This window comes from Elephantulus edwardii, unplaced genomic scaffold (assembly GCF_000299155.1).
Source record: "Elephantulus edwardii isolate Elephantulus edwardi_28Jun2011 unplaced genomic scaffold, EleEdw1.0 scaffold00018, whole genome shotgun sequence".
Taxonomy (NCBI): domain Eukaryota; kingdom Metazoa; phylum Chordata; class Mammalia; order Macroscelidea; family Macroscelididae; genus Elephantulus; species Elephantulus edwardii.
In genome coordinates this window covers 25,811,515-25,831,183 of record NW_006399768.1, presented here as the reverse complement: position 1 = coordinate 25,831,183, position 19,669 = coordinate 25,811,515, and the positions used below count along the sequence as shown (strand labels likewise).

At 37.8% G+C, this 19,669-nt stretch overlaps 1 protein-coding gene across 1 annotated transcript in view; it reads right to left on the bottom strand.

The window, feature by feature from the left end:
* Positions 1 to 3,668: 3,668 nt before the first annotated feature.
* The window catches only part of LOC102869800 (cytochrome P450 4V2-like), a 31,060-nt gene continuing 15,059 nt past the window's right edge, over positions 3,669 to 19,669 (bottom strand). Inside the window, exons 6-11 of the mRNA XM_006882262.1 lie at positions 19,103 to 19,229; positions 17,021 to 17,209; positions 12,590 to 12,692; positions 4,943 to 5,077; positions 4,673 to 4,852; positions 3,669 to 3,841 (exon numbers count right to left, since the gene is read on the bottom strand). Coding sequence (XP_006882324.1) covers positions 3,669 to 3,841; positions 4,673 to 4,852; positions 4,943 to 5,077; positions 12,590 to 12,692; positions 17,021 to 17,209; positions 19,103 to 19,229 — 907 coding nt within the window. The remainder of the gene's footprint in view (positions 3,842 to 4,672; positions 4,853 to 4,942; positions 5,078 to 12,589; positions 12,693 to 17,020; positions 17,210 to 19,102; positions 19,230 to 19,669) is intronic.

Below are 19,669 nucleotides of genomic sequence, written 5' to 3'. Positions count from 1 at the left end.
TCATTGATTTCACATGCAAGCAAGATTCTACTAAAGATTATCCAAAAAGACTGGAACAGTACATCAACAGAGAACTGCCAGAAGTCCAGACTGGGTTAAGAAGTGGTCGTGGTACTAGGGATATTGTAGCCGATGTTAGATGGATCTTAGCTGAAAGCAGAGAATACCAGAAGGTCTATCTGTGTTTCATTGATTATGCAAAGGCATTTGACTGCATGGATTATAACAAACTGTGGCTAACTCTGAGAAGAATGGGAATCCCAGAATATTTAATCGTGCTAATGCGAAACCTATACTTGGACCAAGAGGCAGTCGTTAGAACAGAGCAGGCCAACACTGGATTGTTGTTCAAAATTGGGAAGGGTGTGTGCCAGGGGTGTGTCCTATCTCCATACCTTTTCAACCTGTATGCAGAGCAGATTGTCTGAAAGGCTGAGCTCTATGAGGAGATGCTTGACATTAGGATTGGTGGAAGATCTATCAACAATCTGCATTATGCAGATAACACAACCCTGCTTGCTGAAACTGAAGCACCTGCTGCAGAGGGTCAAGGACTGCAGCCTCCAATATGGTTTGAGGCTCAATGTCAAGAAGACAAAGATTCTCACCACTGGACCAATTGGTAGCATCAGGATGGATGGCGAAGAGATTGAGATTGTTCACAGCTTCAGTTTGCTCGGCTCCACAGTCAACACTCTTGGCACCAGCATCCAGGAAATCAAAAAACATATTGCGATGGAAAAGTCTGCTGTTAGGGACCTCTCTAAAGTACTCAAGAGCAACGGTGTCTCTCTGGAGATGAAGGTGCACCTGATACAGGCTATGGTCTTTGCAATCACTTGTTATGCATCAGAGAGCTGGACAATGACTAGGGAGGACAGAAGGAGAATTGACGCCTTTGAGCTGTGGTGCTGGAGAAGAATATTGAATGTACCATGGACTGCCAAGAAAACAGACAGATTCATCCTAGAGAGGGTTAAACCAGGCTACTCCTTGGAGGCAAGAATTCTGGGGCTTCGTCTGACATACTTTGGACATGTTGCAAGGAGAGACAGACCTGTGGAGAGGGACATCTTGCTGGGTAGAGTAGAGGGACAGCGCAGGAGGGGAAGACCCTCTATGAGATGGATTGATTCAGTGACTGGGGTAATTGGGATCAGTGTGTCAGAGGCAATGTGATTGGCACAGGATAGAGCGGGGTTTAGGGCTGTTGTACATAGGGTCGCTATGAGTCGCAAACGACTCGACGGCACATAACAACAACAGCATCAAGGAAGTGTAAAATCAGTCTGTGGCAATGATACAAAGTACATTTTACAAAAAAATCTGAGTGTTATTGGTAGTATCTATTAAAAAAGGGACCTCTTTTGGTGTTATTTCTCTATCTACCTAGTAAGAGTTCATCATTTGCTAGTTATATTTCTATTTCAAACTGACACCAGATCACAGAATAAAATGTAGCATCCAGGTCTAAAATGTAATCTAAAAAATATATTTCAAGGAGGAATGTTGTTGTGTGCTATTGAATCAGAAGCAACTCATAGCTCACCCTCCAGTGGGTGTTCAGAGGGATTAGATCGCACAGAAGGAGATTGACCATCCTTCTTCCAACATGCCTTTGAGATTGCAATGCAGCTTCTTATCACGAGGCTACCAGAGTTCCCTAATAGAACTGGTAATTAGGAATACAAACAGTTATCTCACTATTCTCTTATTATTAAAAAAAAATCAAGTTCTGAGTTTTGATACTGAAGAACATGACAGAGTTTTGCAATTTCATTTTTTACAGTGGTATGATGGTATTTTCAATTGTTTCATACATTTGTGAAAGTTGGGCAATGAATAAAGAAAATCAATGACTAATTGATGCCTCTGTATTGTGGTTGGTATTGTGTTGGTGAAGAATATGGAATAAACCATAGATTAGCTAAGTAACAAACAAATATGTCTTGAAAGAAGGGAAGCCAGAGACCTCCTTAAAAACGAGGATGGCAAAATTTCATCTCACAGACTTTGCACATTTTGCTAAAGAACCCTTGTCAATCCTTCACAAAGATATCATGCTTTCAAAAGAGAGGGGAGTGAAAGAGAGAAAGCTCATCAAGAAGCTGAACTGGCACGATAATTACAGCAAGGGGCTGTGGTACGGCAGAGGATATGACGATGGTGCAGAATTGGCAGGGTTCTGAGATGCTGTTCATAAGGTCACCATGAGATGTATTCCGTTCCATAACACTTAACAACAACGGCGGTAACAATAAATGAATTAATAACTAAAATGTGAATAAAATTTTATTGGGCTAAACATCTTGTCTCTGAGAAATGATTTATTTTAATATAATACCTAATGTAAGGTCACAAAAAATAACCATTAAATGTAAATGCTTGATATTCAGAAAGAATATCAGCTTCCATGAATAAAACCACAATTACCCCAAATCCCCTGAGAACAAAATTGTCTTCTTATGACCATTTTTTTAGATGAAAAGGGCAATTATTGGATAGTACACTTTAAAAAATGTATCATATACTCCTCCCTTGATTGTGATCATTATTTTGGGTACTGGTATGGACTGAGACTCTTTGATGTAGTGTATTTGAAGGTACTGATCCTGCCCTTGTCCCTACAGGCTTTACTTTTGTATCTTTTTCCCCTGACTTCTCTTTGGGAATACAAATCTCAATATCTTGTTTCTATGCATTGTCTTGGAATTGGTTTTAAATCTTGTCATTATTACAATTTTTTAACTAAGAAACAATCTTGCTGGTATTTATTGTTTAAAAGCACTGACTGAAACCATAGAGACATTGACTATGGAATTAAAAATCAGAATATGTATCAGTGACCTCCTGGATAATTATGCTGTAGACAGATACAAGTCTAATCTTAAATTTAGATGTTACTAAACTACTAAACATAGATAAGGAACTTCGGTTGCCCAGGGTGAAGTGACATGCTGCTAAGTGAAAGGTTAATAGTTTAAATCATCTATTACCCTGTGGGGAAAAGATGTGGCAACATCCATACATCAAAACTCACAGTCTTGAATACACTGTGGGACACTCTGATATTGTCCTGTGAGGTTCTCTGAGTCAGAACCAACTCAATGGCAATGGATGCTAAACATAAAGGAATGGTTTTTCCCTTCAAAGATGGAAAATTCAAGAAGAAATATGACTACATCAGAGACAAAAGACTCTAAGTTCTAAAGAAACATAGCTATAGACTTGAGCCCCACAAAGCTATAGCATACTGTTACAGAAAGAAGAGATTTAGAGTTTAGATTTCTGTTTCCAGCCTGGTCATTGTGTTTCTCTTTCATTCCATTCCCTTACTTACAGTTCAAGAAGACACAACTAGGGAAGGTCTGATGTTATTGTTATATGCTATTAAGTCAGAAATGACTCACAGATGACCTTCAACAGATACTAGTATCATCAACTAAATGAAATCAACTCTTGAGACTAAGGCCAGGCCAGGGGTGGCAATTATGTTGGTAATTAAAGTATAAAAACTCTAGTAGACTTGACTTCAAGATAAACAAGGACAAGAAAAATAACTTTTAGTGATTACAAGTATTGAACGCATGGTCCCTAATTTTCAAATGCCAAGTTTCTCTTCAAGTGTGAGTATTTTCATGATAAGCACATAATTTTAAAAAAAACAGTCAGGGTTCATTAGTGTTTCTCCTTTTCAGTTTGATCCAGATGCCATTTTCAGGACGAAGAATCAGCTCTCCAGCCAGACCAAGTTCTTCTCTTTTCTGGTTGCATTCAACCCAAAACTGCCTCAGGATGCAAGAAAGAATAGTCTTTTCTTCAATTATTGCAAACTTTTGACCTTCAAATAAAAGCAAGTATCATCAGTTAAACCATAGATATTTAGCAACTTGGAACAATAGCAAGCCTTTTTTACAGGAAACAAGCAATTTTATATTTTCCAAGAATGTGACACAGACTCAGAATCACTTGGGACTCTTACTTAAAACGTGTTCTTTAACACGTCTCCCATCTCTTCCATGTATCTGATTAGCCAGGCATTTCAATAGTACCGCAGAGAAATTCTACATTCAAGATGGAGATGCACTACTCTAGACTTATTTCTGTTTGTAATTTAAATTTCTCTATCTAACAAATACACTTTTATTTAATATGAATCTGGTGTAACCTTACTACTGTGTCTATTTTTAAATTTACATAAATTATAAAATCCATACTAAGTCCAAAAGTACTTGTAATTCATGATGATATACACTGATACATATAGACTTTTTGTTTTGTTGTTTTTTTTTTTACACATAGTACTTCAGGTGGCTATTTGGTAAGCATTCTTTGTTTCCGTTTTAAAGAACACAATTCTTAAAAACAGCAAATAAAAAAAAATCAAACTAGATGTTAACTTACTGTGTAAATAAATTTTTCAGCACAAAAGAAATTAGACTCTGACATATAGTATTAGTAAGTATAAACTTATACTAACCTTAAACTCTATGATGAAACAAATTATGATTTAATATTTTAAAGTCATAAGGAATTTTAAAAGTGTAAGAAAAGGATAACTACTTTTAAGACTGTTGTTTATCGGCAATATCAGATTCTGACTCAAAGAAATTTTTATGAAACATCCACTGTGAGAGCCTGAAAATTCAAACTAATTCTGATGGATACAAACCTATACAATTTCTGGGTCCAGCAGAGAAGGGCACATATGCATAAGGGTGGCGTCCTTTCATATTCTCTGGAAAGAACCTTTCTGGCTGGAATTCCTCAGGATCAGGAAAATATTTTGGGTCTCTGTGCAACGCATAGGGGATGATGACGGCTTCAGTGCCCTTTGAAACTTTGTAGCCCGCTGTCAAGGAACAGTCAACATACCATAAGAATGTAGCAAGAAAGAGAAATCTACTTACTGTCTGTACTATGCTAATTCTAGAATACTTACCAACTTCACAATCTTCATTAAGAGTCCGGGCAAAAAAAGGAACAGAAGGAAAAAGGCGAAGGCTCTCTTTAATAACACATTCCAGGTATTTCAGTTTCTTCAGGTCTTCTAAGGTGGCAGGGCGATCAGACTTTCCTGAGAGAAGAATATGAGACAACTGCAGAGCTTGCAAGATACAGTGACATGTGGACAGTGGGACATCACTGAAGAACTTTTTATTCAATATATTGAATGTTAAATACCCACAGAGATAAAAAGGTAAAATTGATATTATATGTAATTATAATATACATAATTATAATAATGTAGATACATGTTAGAATACTATGATTAGAATAATTAAGTGGAAGAATATCCACACAAAAGATTGTACATTGTTTGAGTCCATTTATCTGAAGGACCCGTCAAAGCTAAATGTACAGAAACTATAAGCAAATTAGTGGTAGTAGGAAGATGATGGAAAGGGTGAGAGGAGGAAAAGGTTTTAAATTGGTGTGTGTGTGTGTGTGTGTGTGTGTGTGTGTGTGTGTGTGCACACATGACCAGGTATATTTTCTGGCTAGCTTTCCATAGAGTAAAACTGGCTGTTGACTAATGAGAGATGGGTTTTATTTTTGTAATTGAGGGACTACTGGAGCAGTGGGGGAGGGAGACCCCTACAATAGGAGGGCATTTCAACGACTGAGGGAGAAAACATTTTTTTAATAAACATTAGACATTTTTACTGTTCTTCCCTCACTTCACATCCTTTTTAATCCTCCAATATTGATTCTGTGTATAAACCTTTTCTTAGCTCTTTATATTAGTCTTTTGCCATAACTGCCCTATTTTGTTCTAGTTTCATCCACACTGTGCAGCATTTCACAAATCTTTGATATTTTTAATGCATAATAATACTCCATTTGTAAATATACCCATTTCTTTAATCTCTTTTCCTATTGACGGCAGCTGGGTTGATTCCACTTTTTTTGCTATTGTAAACAATGTTGCAATAAGAGTTTGTGTTGTAGCTCTTATTTCTTTGGGACATATACCTAGCATTAGGTTGCTGGATCAAATTATATTTCTATTCCAAAATTTCTAGAAAATATCACAGTACTTTTACTGGTGGGGGGGTTTTTTTTGCACCATTTTACTTTTCTATCAGCAGGATATGAGAGTTCCAATCTCTTCAGCCCTTCATCAGTATTTGTTGTTTGATGTTTTATTGAACATTGCTTTTTATGCTGGGGTGAGATGCTATCTCACTGTTGTTTTGACTTGTGTAACTCTGAAAGCTAATGATCTTGAGTATTTATTTCTTCATGTGTTTGTTGTTCACCTGAATGTCATCTTCATGTTTTCTGAACATCTAGTATTTGGGTTGTCTGTCTTTCTTTTGCTGAAGTGTTGGAGTTTTCTAGAAATTTGAGAGATGAATCCCTTGTACGATGTGCCATTGACAAATATTTTTTCCCAAATCTGCAGGTTTTATTTAAGTTTAAAAATGAAATTAATATTTGTAATTCAACAGCCGGAAATGAATTGCTTCAACCAATTTCAGAATTAATGTTGGGGTAGAAGACTGAGCCAAAATAAGGGGAAATATGAAAAGCAATAGAGCATAGACTATACTCATGATGAATATATAACTACTCTTAAGAAATTTTTCAAAAAGCATTTATGAGAGTAGTAATAAGGATACAAAAGATGTAGAACTAATAATTCCATTTTTTATAAGAGCAACAATGTGTCTTTCCAATGTCATTTTTCAGTGTTGTTGTTAGGTGCCATCAAGTTGAGTACAACTCATAACAACCCTATGAACAAAAGGTCTGAACCCAGTCTTGTCCTGCACCATCATCACATTTCCTGACACACAAGAGCTCACTGCAGCAGTCACTATGTCAATCTACCTTTTTGAAGGTCTTCCTCACTTTTGCCAACCCTCCACCCATGTTCCTCTCCAAGAAATAGCATTTCCTAGCAACATGCCCAAAGTGTGTGAGGTAAAGTTTCATCTTTCTTGCCTCCAGGTGTACCCTCTCCAAGACATATCTGTTCGTTCTCTTGGCTGTCAATGGATCAGTGCTCTTCTCCAACACCACAGGTCAAAGGCATTAATTCTTTTTCTGTCATCCTTATTCATTGTACAGCTCTCAGATGCACAGCTAGAAATTGGAAAGACTATGGACTGAATCAGACGTATTGTAGTCCTCAAACTGACATCACTACTCCTCAGTACTTTGGAAAGATACCTAACTGCGAATTTTCCCAGTGCAATGTGTCTCCTTATTTCCTGACTGCTGGTACCAAGGGTGTTAATTGTGGATCCAAGAAGATGAAGTTGTTGACAGTTTCAATCTCCTTTTCATCCATCATGACACTGCCTATTTGTCCAGTGGTAAGAATCTTTGTTTTCTTGATATCGAGAGACAATCCATACTGACGAGAGTATTCCTTGATCTTCTACAAAAAGTGCTTCAAGTCCTCCTCACTTTCAGAAAGTAAAGTTCTGTCCTCTGCATACTGCAAGCTATCAATGAGTCTCATTCCAATCCTGATGCCACTTTTCTCTTTACAGAGTCCAGCTTCTTAGGTAATTTGCTCAGCATATAGATTAAATAGGTATGGAGAAAGACTGTAACCCTGATGCCTTTCTTCCCAGTTCCAAAAGTGCTCCCCTGCTCTGTTCACCCAGCAGCCTCCTGATCCAGGTATAGGTTCCTCATGAGCACAATCAAGTGCTCTGGAGCTCATATTATTCTCAATATCACCCACAACTTATCATGATCCACACAGTCACATGCCTTTGCATAGTCAATAAAGTACAAATAGACATTCCACTAAATGTGGTTTTTTATAGCTGTTCCTCATCATTGCTATTATTTTCCACATTAAAAGCTTTTTCAATTCAGCTATATTCCTCATCGAGAACTCTGGTCCCACTGTATATAGAAGGTGCCGCTACCCTAAAGATGGCAGGAGGTTTCAAATCCATCACCCCAAGGAAGAAAGATGGGCCAATTTCTCCCATGCAATTTATAGCCTATGAAAACTCTCTGATCAGCTATGTCGGATCTGATTTGACAGCAATGAGATTGAGTTTTTTGTTTAATTACACTTGATGTTTTGAACTATCTTTTCCCAAAAACTATGCTGAAATCCCAACATATGTATTTCTGAGTATGTCTGGAAATAAGTTTTTAGAAATTTTTATCTTTTAGGATATTGTTCTTGTTTTTGATTGCTGTCAAGTTGAGCATGACTCATAGCAATCCTCCATTTTCTAGAACCATTGTCATTTCTCTAAGTTCACAGTTTCCAGAGGCATGGTGTTTAGGAAGTGGATGTCATTCCTGCTTCCAAACCTGTCTTAATCTGGGAGCTCCACCAAATACTGTCCACCATGGATAACCATGATGTCATTTGATACACCAGTGGCACAGGGTTCAGCATCACAGCAACGCCAGGTTATCTCAGTACAGCAAATTGTCAGACCAGTACTGTACCATTTAGAAGAATGTTCCTCCAAAACATAACTTGGGATGATAGAAGGAGAACTGATACCTTTGAGCTGTGGTGCAGAAGAAGAGTAATGAATATACCATGGACTGCTAGGAGAACAAACCGGTTCATTCTAGGGAGGGTGAGATCAGGCTGCTCCTTGGACACAAGGATTCTGAAGCTTCATCTGACATACTCTGGACATGTTACAAGGTGGGCCCAATCCTTGGAGAGGGACTTAATGCTTGGGAGTGTGAATGGACAGAACAAGAGAGGAAGATTCTCAATGAGATGGATTGATTCAGTGACTGGGATAATGAGAGTAGGTTTGTCAGACAGTAAGATTGGCAAAGGATAGAGCATGGGTTTAGGGCAATTGTAACATAGGGTCACAGAGGACTCAATGGCACATAATAACAACAACAATGGCCCTCAGGCCCAATCTCCTTTTACATACAAAGGCACTTCAAAGGTCATACTGACTTTAAATAAGAAGCCTAAATTTAAAAACAAAACAAAAAAACACCACCATGCCTCCAAAAAAAGCAAACAAAGCATTCCACACTGACTCTCAACCAAAACAAGATAGCCAACCTTTCAGATTCCAATTGCTTCACCTAGTCTCCAAACTGGAGGCAAAGACCCAGCCTTAAATACAAAGGCCCTCGACAAGGTCACATTGACTCTAAACAAGAGGCTTACTGGAGGCTACACATTGAACACTGGTAGAAATTCAAGATGGGTTCAGAAAAGAATGTGGAACTTTACTGCTGAAGGCAAATGAATTTGACTGAAAGATGTTGATCTGTGTTTTATTGATTATCCAAGGGTGTTGGGCTGTGTGGAGAATAACAAATTACGTGTAAAAACTCAAAGAATAGAAATTCCAGAACACTTAATTGTGCTCATGTAAAGCCTGTACATAGACTAAGAAACAGAACACAAGGATACTATGTGGTTTAAAATCAGAAAAGGTGTGCGTCAGAGTTGTAGCCTTTCACCATACTTATTCAATTTGTATGATGATAAAATAATCTGTCATCACAGGAGTCTAGAGTGAGGGCTACATGGTGGAGGGGACCTGGGGGAGGGTTTGTAAAACAATGAAAGAATCTTTTCTTTTACTTTTCCATAATTTTTGACTCATGTACTTATAACTTGTTAGTCAAATTTGTGTCTTCTAGGTTGCAACACCCCCATGATACATCTTCAAGGATATGAACATGTACGGCCAAGCACAATCAATAAGAGTGCATCTAAATTCCAAAATCAATCTCCATAATAGTCTATGTGTTTCCTACTGCCAAAGGGGCCCTTTAGAGTAGTGAGAGAGGATCTTCACCCTGAAACCCACAGCGTCCCTTTTCAGCAGGAAGTAGCTAAGAGAATACGCCATCCCCTTTTCCTTATGACTCAGGGTGAAGTCTCTCTCAGGGAGGAGTGATAGGGAATGGCAAAGGACACACCAACAAAGGAGATTAATCAGAACTGGCTTTGACAAGCACTGTGGCAAATTTGGACAAGAACAAACTGGGAGGAGGGTAGAGAGAATAGTGTAACAATGAATGAATGGAAACCCAAAATCTCTGTAAATGTTTATGAAAATTAATAAAATATAATTATAGAAAAAAAATAATCTGAGAAACTGGATTCTATGACAAACACCAAAAGCAGGAAGACTCATTATCAATATGTGATGACATAGCCTTGATTACTGAAAGGGAAGAGGACTTTAAAGTCCCATACAGATTACATCCCAACATTACAAAAAAACAAAAAAAAGCTCACAATTAAACCAATAAGGAACATCATGATAAACAGAGGGAAGACTAATGTCTTCAATGATTTACTTTTTTTTCTTTTGGATTCATAATCAACACCCATGGAAGCAGCAATCAAGGTAACTCATGAGGTACTGCATTTAGCAAATCTACTGTAAGAGATTTTTTACATATTAAAAAAAAGATTAAATATTGCTTTGATTTCAAAGATGCACATGGCCCAAACAATGATATTTTCAGTGTCTTCATATGCATGTGAAAGTTGAATGGTGACTAAAGAAAACTGAAGAAGGATTGATGATTTTGAACTATGATGTTGGTAAGGAATATTGAATATACCATAGACTGTGAGAAAAGTTAACAGATCTGTCTTGGAAAAATCTAAAGAACAAAAATAATCTTGAGAAGCAAGGATGATGAGCTTTTAATCTTATATACTTTGGTCACATTTTCAAGAAAAGCCATCCCTTGTGAAGGAAATCATGCTTGGTAAAGGAACTGTTGGTAGGTGCTGTTGCGTTGAATATGACTTATGACTCTATGAACAACAAAATCTAAACTCTGTCTTATCCAGGGAAATCCACATCTCTGCTCTCTTTGAGCTCATTGTTGCAGTCACTGTGTCAATCCTTCTTGTTGAGCGTCTTCTCCTCCTTTGCTAACCCTCCACTTTTCCAAATATGATATCTTTATTCAAGGTCTGGTCCCTCCTAACAACATGTCTAAAGCATATAAAAAGTTTCACCATCCTTGCCCTTAAGGAGCACCTTGATTACACTGCAAGACTTACATTTGTTCTTTTTTGGCAGTCCATGGGACATGCAGTACTCTTCTCCAAGACCACAACTCAAAGAGGTAGATTCTTCTGTCATCCTTATCCAACTGTTCAACATTCAGATGCCCAGCAAGTAATTGGAAGTAATAAATCAGGCACACCTTAGTCTTTAAACTGACATTATTGCCCTTCAGCATTTTGGAGAGGTTCCTGGCAACAGATTTTCCCAGTGCAGCACATCTTTTGATTTCCTGACTACTGGTGCCAAGGATATTGGTTATAGATCTAAGTGAGACGAAATCATTGTTGATGGCTATCCTTTCTCCATCTATCATGATGTTCCTATTGACTCAGTGGTGAAGAACTCGGTTTTCTTGATGTTGAGTTGTAATCTGTATTAAAGGCTGTAGGATTTTATCTTCTGCAGCAAGCACTTCATGTCCTCCTCATTTTCAGCAAAGTTCTGTAATCTGCATATTGCATATGGTAAAGAGGGCTAGCAAAAATGAAGACGTCTTCAGCATGATGGACTGACACAGTGGCTAAAACAATGGACTCAGGCAAAATCATGATTGCACAAAGGGCTTAGTGACAATCAGTATGATACAAAAGTGTTTAGAGCTAGAATATAATATATGGCACTGAACAACAACCACATCCTGGTCCTATGGAACAGATGTGATTATTTAAAAAGAAAAATTAAAAAGAAGCTACACAAAGATTGACAAAGCAATGCCACTACAAGCCAAGGAATGTCTGGATCTTCCAGGAGACATTCCAGGAGAGACATCACTCAAGTGGAATTAGGTCATGAATACAGTAAGGGATGGGAGTGATGCAGTCATAAGCTAAGGAATGTTAATAGCCATCAGTAGCCAGAAGAAGCAAGGAATTCTTTTACTAAAGTTTCTAGAGGAAGTGTATCTATTCCAACACCTTCACTTAAAACTCAGTGAAACTGATTTGGTCTCCATAAATAAGAGAGAATAAACATCATTGCTATTAAGCCACCCCTTTTGTAGTAATTTGTGGCAACATTAATAGAATTAATATACGCTTTATCCTCTCTTCTTCTCCTCTTGCCTTGAAGAAGACTATCATACTTGCAACAATAGTCAAGAAGACAAAAGCCAAAATGATAAAATAGAAAGAGTCAAAGACCCTAGCTAAAGACATAGAACTCCTTTCTAGGCTACTTTTTTGATCAAAATTTATCTTAAATTAGTGATTCATTTTATTTTCATTTGTGGCCAGATACAATCCTATATGAAACAGATGTTGCAACTAGCTTCACTTGCTCTTCTGGGCTCCCAGAAAGCACTTCTTCACACCGCTCAGTCCCATATGGAATGTTTTGTGTTCTTGTGCCTCTTTTATCTGACAAGTACTTAGATGTTTAAGTCAGTACCATTTACCTGTGCAGGCCAGCACCTAATACAGTGAAGTCAAATGTCAAGTAATTAGATAATCTCTTGGAAATAGGCATTTAGAGTAGAAAAAAAGACAAGAAGTGGAAAGATTTTTGGGAGTGTTGCTGCAGATTCTTAATGAGCAAGAATGGCATTAGCTCTGGTACAGTGAACTGAAGATGGGGCCCAAGCATACCAAACACTTCATCCAGTTCATTGTCCACTTTTTTCTGGGCTTCTGGATAAGATCCCAGTAGATATAAGGACCAGTTTATTGCAGCTGCTGTCGTATCATGACCCTAAAAATGTAAATAAAAAAAACCAAACCACGTAAAAAGTAAAGTTCAAGTGAGGGATATCTATAATATTTTTAGTTTGTATTGTCTCTGAATTTGACACTTGCAATAATAACAGATGAATTCAACGAAGCATCTAATCTTGAGAATTTGACACATTAAATAAATCTTTGGAGGACACGGCCCAGTTGGGAGTTGATATCTCACAATGCACAGTGCTGCACTCTCTGTGAGAAATTTCAGACTTGCTAATATGGGCAATAATGAGTGTGTGGTAGGATACGGGTGGGAGGCAAATATTCCAAGGGACTGGTGAACTGGAGCCAGAGTGAGGGAATCAAACTTGACTTTCATGAGCCAATTTGCCAGATCTTGACTCTACCTTCTTGCATCTGTACAGCAGGGATGATAATTTAATGCTGGACTACATGGTTCTCTTCCACTTCAATTTAAAAATCATGTCAGAAACAGGTTTGAGGCTTTGAACATTAATTAATAAATACTAATGAACAAAGATGAGCTGTGGGATGATATCAAGGAGAAAAGAAAAGGCCATTGCAAAGACAAAGGAGGAAAAACCCAATATGTAAGTCAGTAGAGACTGTTGAGTGTTGCACTAGAATTCTGAGAAGGCAAAACAAATGGAAGAAATGGATTGAACAGAATATTTTAAAGGGCAACTTGCCAAGACAAAGTATTATAAAATGTGCAAAGAGCTGTAGTCAGAAAACCAAAAGGGAAGAATTTGCTCAGCATTTATCAAGCTGAAGTAACTGAAGAACAAATTCAAGCCCTGAGGTGAAATACTTAAAGATGCTATGAGTAAAACTCTGAATGACCAGGAAGCATCAAAAGATGATCATGCATTGACAATCTGGAGCAAGGATTCATGACGGGGTGGGATGGGAGAAGGGGAAGCGGGTGCAGGGGAGGGATTCAACAATAAATTAAAAAACAAAATAAGATGGAAGTAACACACAGAATCATTGCACCAAAAAGAATTGGCTGACACAGAAACTTTTCAGGAACTAGCATATTATCAAGAACCAATGGTAATAAAGGAAGAAGTTCAAGCTGCTCTGAAGGAATTGCCTAAAAATAAGGCCTCAGGAATTGATGGAAAATCAGTTGATATATTTCAACAAGAAATACAATCCTGCATGTGCTCACCAAGTCATGCCAAGAAATCTAGAGGACAGTTAGTTACCTAGCCACTGACTGGAAGAGGTCCATATTTATTTCCATATCCAAAAAAGTGATTCAACAGAAAGTGAAAATAATCAAACAATATCACTAATATCACATGTGAGCAAAATCTTGCTAAAGATTATTAAAAAATTACTAGAACAGTACATGAGCAAAAAATGTGCCAGAAATATAACTGAGATTTAGAAAAGGCCTTGGCACCAGGGATATCATTGCTGCTGTCAGATGGATCATGGATGAAAGTAAAGAATACCAGAAAAATTTCTATCTATGTTTTATTGACTATGCACTGAATGTGCAGATCACAACAAAATATGGCTAACACTGAGAAGAATGGGACTCTCAGAACACTTGATTGCGCTCATGTGAAACATATATCTAGACCAATAAGCTATTATCTGAACAAAGCAAGGGAATATTGCATGGTTCAAAAGCAAGAAAGGAGTACATCAAGGATGTATCCTTTCTCCATACCTTTTCAATGCTGAACAGATGATTCAAAAGGCTGGATTTTATGAAAAAGAATGTCTATTGGCAAAGATTCATTAACAACTTGCATTATACAGATGATACAACCTTGCTGCGCAAGGTCAAGAACTGCAGCCTTCAATATGGATTGCATCTCAACATCAAGAAGACAAAACTTCTCACAAAGCCAATAGGCAGCATCATGATAGATGGAGAAAGGATTGAGGTTGTTGATGATTTCATCTTGCTCAGATCCACAATCAACACTATTGGCATCAGCAGCAAGAAATCAACAGATGAGTTGCTTTGTGCAAATCTGTTTTTAGGGACCTCTTCAGAGTTCTAAAGAGTAACAATGTCAGTATAGAGACATAAATGCTTCTAATCCAAGCCATCATCTTCTAAATCACTTGCTATGCATCTGAGAGCTGGACAACGAATAAGAATGACACAAGAATTGATGCATTTGAGTTGTGGTGCTGGAAAAAAGTATCGAACATACCATGAACTGCCAAGAGAACAACCAGGTCTAACCTGGAGACGGTGAAACTAGGTTGTTCTTTGGAGGCAAGAATTCTGAAACTCTGTCTCACATACTTTGGGCAAGTTCTCAGGAGAGACTCATCCTCGAAGAAGGACATTATGCTTAGAAGAGTGGAGGGTCAGTGTAGCAGAGGAAAGAAGACCTTGGATGAGATGGATTGACCCGGGGACTGTGGCACTGGGTCCGGTGTTTTGGATAATAGTGAAGTTGGTTCAGGACAGAGCAAGGTTCAGAGCTGTGTTCACAAGGTCACAAGGAGTAGCAGTCAACGTAACAGCACATAAAACAACAACATCTGTGTAACTAGGTATGCTAGTGTGTGTAAGCACGCACATATGTCTAAGTGTGTTTCTATGTCTGTGTAAGTGTGAGATCGCATGTGAATATCTATGTATGTAGACACATGCAGAGGAAGGATATGAAGAACCCTCTCCATTTCAGCATCAAAAAACAGGTACTATTTCTCACACATCTAAATGCCAGGCATGATTCTCATCACACAGATATCTATTATCTAAACTAACGGTCATCATCACTATTCTTGAGAGGCTTGTCATATTACAATGAGGAGACTGAGCCTGCCAGGCTAGTCTAGCATCCGAGATCACACCTCTCGTTCACCACAGGGCACTAGCACTGCATTACTTCATTTTTAAGAGAATTCATTTTCAGTGTAATTTTTTTTTAATATAAAGTGCTTTGTTTGGAAAACCAGAATTAAAAACCATGCTCTTGTCCATCTATCTCTTTTACACACAGGGGACTCGTGACCTGACATGGGGGTGACAGGAATCAGGTCATGTGACAGGTCAGTGCAGAGCCAGAGCTGGAACCCTGGCTTAAGGACTCAGCCCAGTTTCCTTCTTATTAGGTTGTAGTCTCTTTTCCCAGGAAGAATGCAGGGTCATTTTATCAGATTGCAGCTAACACAACCTCTACCCTGGTGAGCAAACAGAAACTACAGATGTCTTTCACTTTGCTCCACTTTGAGGATATTACCACATTTTGTTGTTTATAAAGTATCTTTCTCTAGTTAGCTATATTTGAAGATATTCATGCTTCATTATATTATTTACTATTTAGAATTATCTTAATAAAACTTATTTGTAATGACCAAAAATCCCTTCAGAAGCAAACTGGTTAAATTCTTTACTAGGGTGGTTATGGAAATAAGTATCCTCTTTAGTTAGGACAGCTCGGAGCTGCATCGAAGCACTTATTTGCTAGAAGCTTCAAGAAGGAAGTAGCGACAAATGTACTTGTGGTTTGGGGAAATAAAAGGAAGCACAAAACATTAAAAAGAACCGAAATTAATTCCTGCTTGTCCTTTTGCTTGCAAAACGTCTGACAAAGTTTCCCAAGGGAAAACATGTTTATATTGCTGTACCTACCAAGGATCTATATCTTATAAGAAAGTTAATCTATTACTTTAGTTCTTAACTTTATTGTAAATTCTTAGTATAAGGGCCTTCCTTTGTTATATTAAACAATTTTATAATTTGATTGATTCTTTATTATATAATGCTAGAATAGTCTTACACAGGGAACTAGGAGGAAGGAAAGTGTGCATGAATGAATGAGTAATAAAAAAAAAATTAAAAAAGAAAAATTTGTACCAATGTTCATATCAGCGCTGTTCACCATCACAAGAACATGGAAACAGCCTAGATGTCCAACCATAATCGAATGTATTGAGAAGTTGTGGTATATTTACACAATCAAAAACTACACAGCACGCAGGAGCAATGATTTTGTGAATTATTACCTAACTTGGGAGGAACTGGAGAGCATTATTCTGAGTGAAATAACTAGTTCCAACAGGACAAATACTGTACAAAACCATTCTTGTAGAATGAGTATGAGGATCCAAAGTGGGGAGAGGGTGGAAATAGAGGGGTGAGGATGGGCGGGGCAGGTTTGGATAATCATAGGGTGGCACAATTTGAAGGGTAGAGGTGGGGGGTAAAGGAAATGGGAAAGTTCGGGTGTGAAAAACAATGTATTTGAACTTTGTAAATAAACCAGTATAAAATTTTTTTAAAAAGCTAGATATTCTATAAGGAACAGGAATTTGCTTAGTAATAGCTCAAAATGACATGGCGATATAAAATACCTCGAACATGAACGTGTCCACTTCTTCTCTAATGTCTTCATGACTTAGTTTTTTACCCTCATCATCAATTGCATTCAAAAGCAAGTCGAGGAAAGCCATGCGCTTATTTTTGGTGAGGCTGGAGCCCCTGTCTTTCTCGTTTTTACATTCTTCTTCCCTCTTCATCTGACTTGCCCGCTCACTGATGACCTGTGGAATTTTAATAGCAGTCACATGTTTTTTCTTGGAAGAAGGGTGACTGACCCTAATAGCACACTTCCCAATAAAAATATATCAGTTCCTTTAAATTACTCTTTCTTAATTTTCCTGATCTTATTCAACAGCAATTTAGCCTATTAATAAACTATGGTAAAGCGTGCTAATTTTTAGGTCATCATAATTTTTAATGAATTTTTAAATTATTTTATTACAATGAAAATATACATTATTATTATTAATAATTTTATTATGATGAGAATATAAATTTTTATTATGGTGAAAATGCTCAGAATAAAGCATATGTATACAATCTCATCAATCACCACCTGCACAATTCAGTACATCACTTGCACAATTCAGTGCATCACTTGCATCCTTTAAGTTGTACAAGCATTCTCCTTAACCTTTCCCGAATCACTCCATCAAATGTGGTGAAAGCTTAAAAAAAATTAATTCAAACTCAGGCAAATGAATCATCTCCAGATGCTAAATTTTTTTCAGTCTTTCTAACCTGGGAATACGGAGTCGTCTATTAAATAGTACACTAGCATGAATGAGCTAGTAAGGAAAAAAACAGTAGAAAGAATGCAATCATTGTATGACAGACCACTTACAGATCACTCTTAATTGTGAGCTGTACTGGAGGAAGGAAACGGCAAGGATGCGTAGTCATCTTCTCCTTTGCACTTGCTGTTCCCCTGCCTGACTGCTCTGTCTAAGATGCCTGCGTGGCCAGCTCTCTCCCTTCTTTTAGGTCTGCCCACTGCGTCCTGGCAGAGAGATCTCCCATGAAAACTACTACCCTAGAGGCTAGCATACACTTGCTTCATAATCCTGTTTTATCATGTTCCATTTGCCTAATCCCCACGTGATGTACATAAATACATAATGTTCTACTCCAATTCAAAGGTACTATGCCCACTTTCTAAACAACATGCCTCTGGAAACTCTATGGACTTTGATAAATGTCGATAGTTATGGAAAAGCTTCAAGCCTTTTGTTCATAGGGTCACTATGAGTCACGCTCGACTCGAAGGCAATTAACAACAACATGCATGTGACGAGGGCGCTCCAGTGGCTTAGTGATAGAGAGCTAGCTTCATGGCCAACACAAAGGCACGTGGCAGCGAATTTGTGTTTCTCATGATATCTTTCCAGTGCTAGACCACTGCCTGGCATTTTAAGAATACTTTCGCTGAGTGAATAAAAAAAATGATGGCAACATTAATTTGATTACACGGCTCTACTTTTTCCTCCTCTAGGCAGTTGACAAAACCTTTACTAAGTTACTTAAGAGAAAGAGAACCTATGCCTTTTAGGTTAAAGGCAAAAGGCCACATTTCTTTTATTCTTAGAGCTCAGTAGCAGGAGACCTGATGGACAGTGTGTTATAAAAAGTCGATGATTTGAATCCCCCAACCATTCTGCAGGAGAAAGATGAGCCATCAGTCATTTGTGAGATTTACAGCCTCAAAATGTGAAGGAGGAATGCTATGAATCAGAAGTGATTGGACAACAGGGAGTTCGATGCTCAGTAGAGGAACTCTGCTGGCATAGTGGTTTAGCCATTGGGCTGCTAACCAAAGTCCAGCAGTTCTACCCAAGTAGCCACTTCAAGAGAGAAAAAGAGGAGGCAATCTATGCTCATAGATTTAAATGCTCAGAAATCTTATACAACAGTGTTCCTCTATCCTACGGCATCATTATGAGTCAGAATCTGTACTTCCCATCTTTGGCTCATTTTTTTTACCCAGTAAGTGCTTACTTAACATTTGTGGAGTACGTAATTTAAATAGAATCTGATTTCTCACTTTCTCTATTATTATTCAAGGCTCTGTCATGCCACACAGAATAAGGTAACAAAACATAGAATCGCAGACTTACATTGTTGGTAAAAGTATGTAAGATCTTAAGACTTCTTCTGTGTTCTCTTCCTTCTTTAAACATAAGGTACCACAGGTCAAACCAATACCAGGGCTTCTTTACTCTTTGAAGTATCATGTCACTCATCCTATAAATAAGGTAAAAATGCATTAACTTGTCAACAAAATGCAAATATCCTGAGCATGTACTATTTGCTTTTTAACACTGAAAAAATTAATACATGAAAATGATAATGATGAGTCTTGGAGGCTACTTGTAGCTTCATGCCTTACACTAACCATGAGGGCATATGTAGTTATTTATGCAAGGAAGCTAAAGAAAAAAATGAGTTGTGCTGAAGAATGAATTCTTTTGAAAACATCCTTACTGGCTGGCCATCTGAGTTCAGCTTCTCTTCTTCACTGACACCTTCTGATGCTCCTGGTCTCCTGTACCACAGGTTAAAGTGAAATTTGCTTCTTTGGTTGTAAAAATACAGATAGCACAATATTTTCCAATTCAATATTTTTTTTCATGAGTGCAATTCAATAAGATCAATTACATCCATTTCACTGTGCAACCACTACC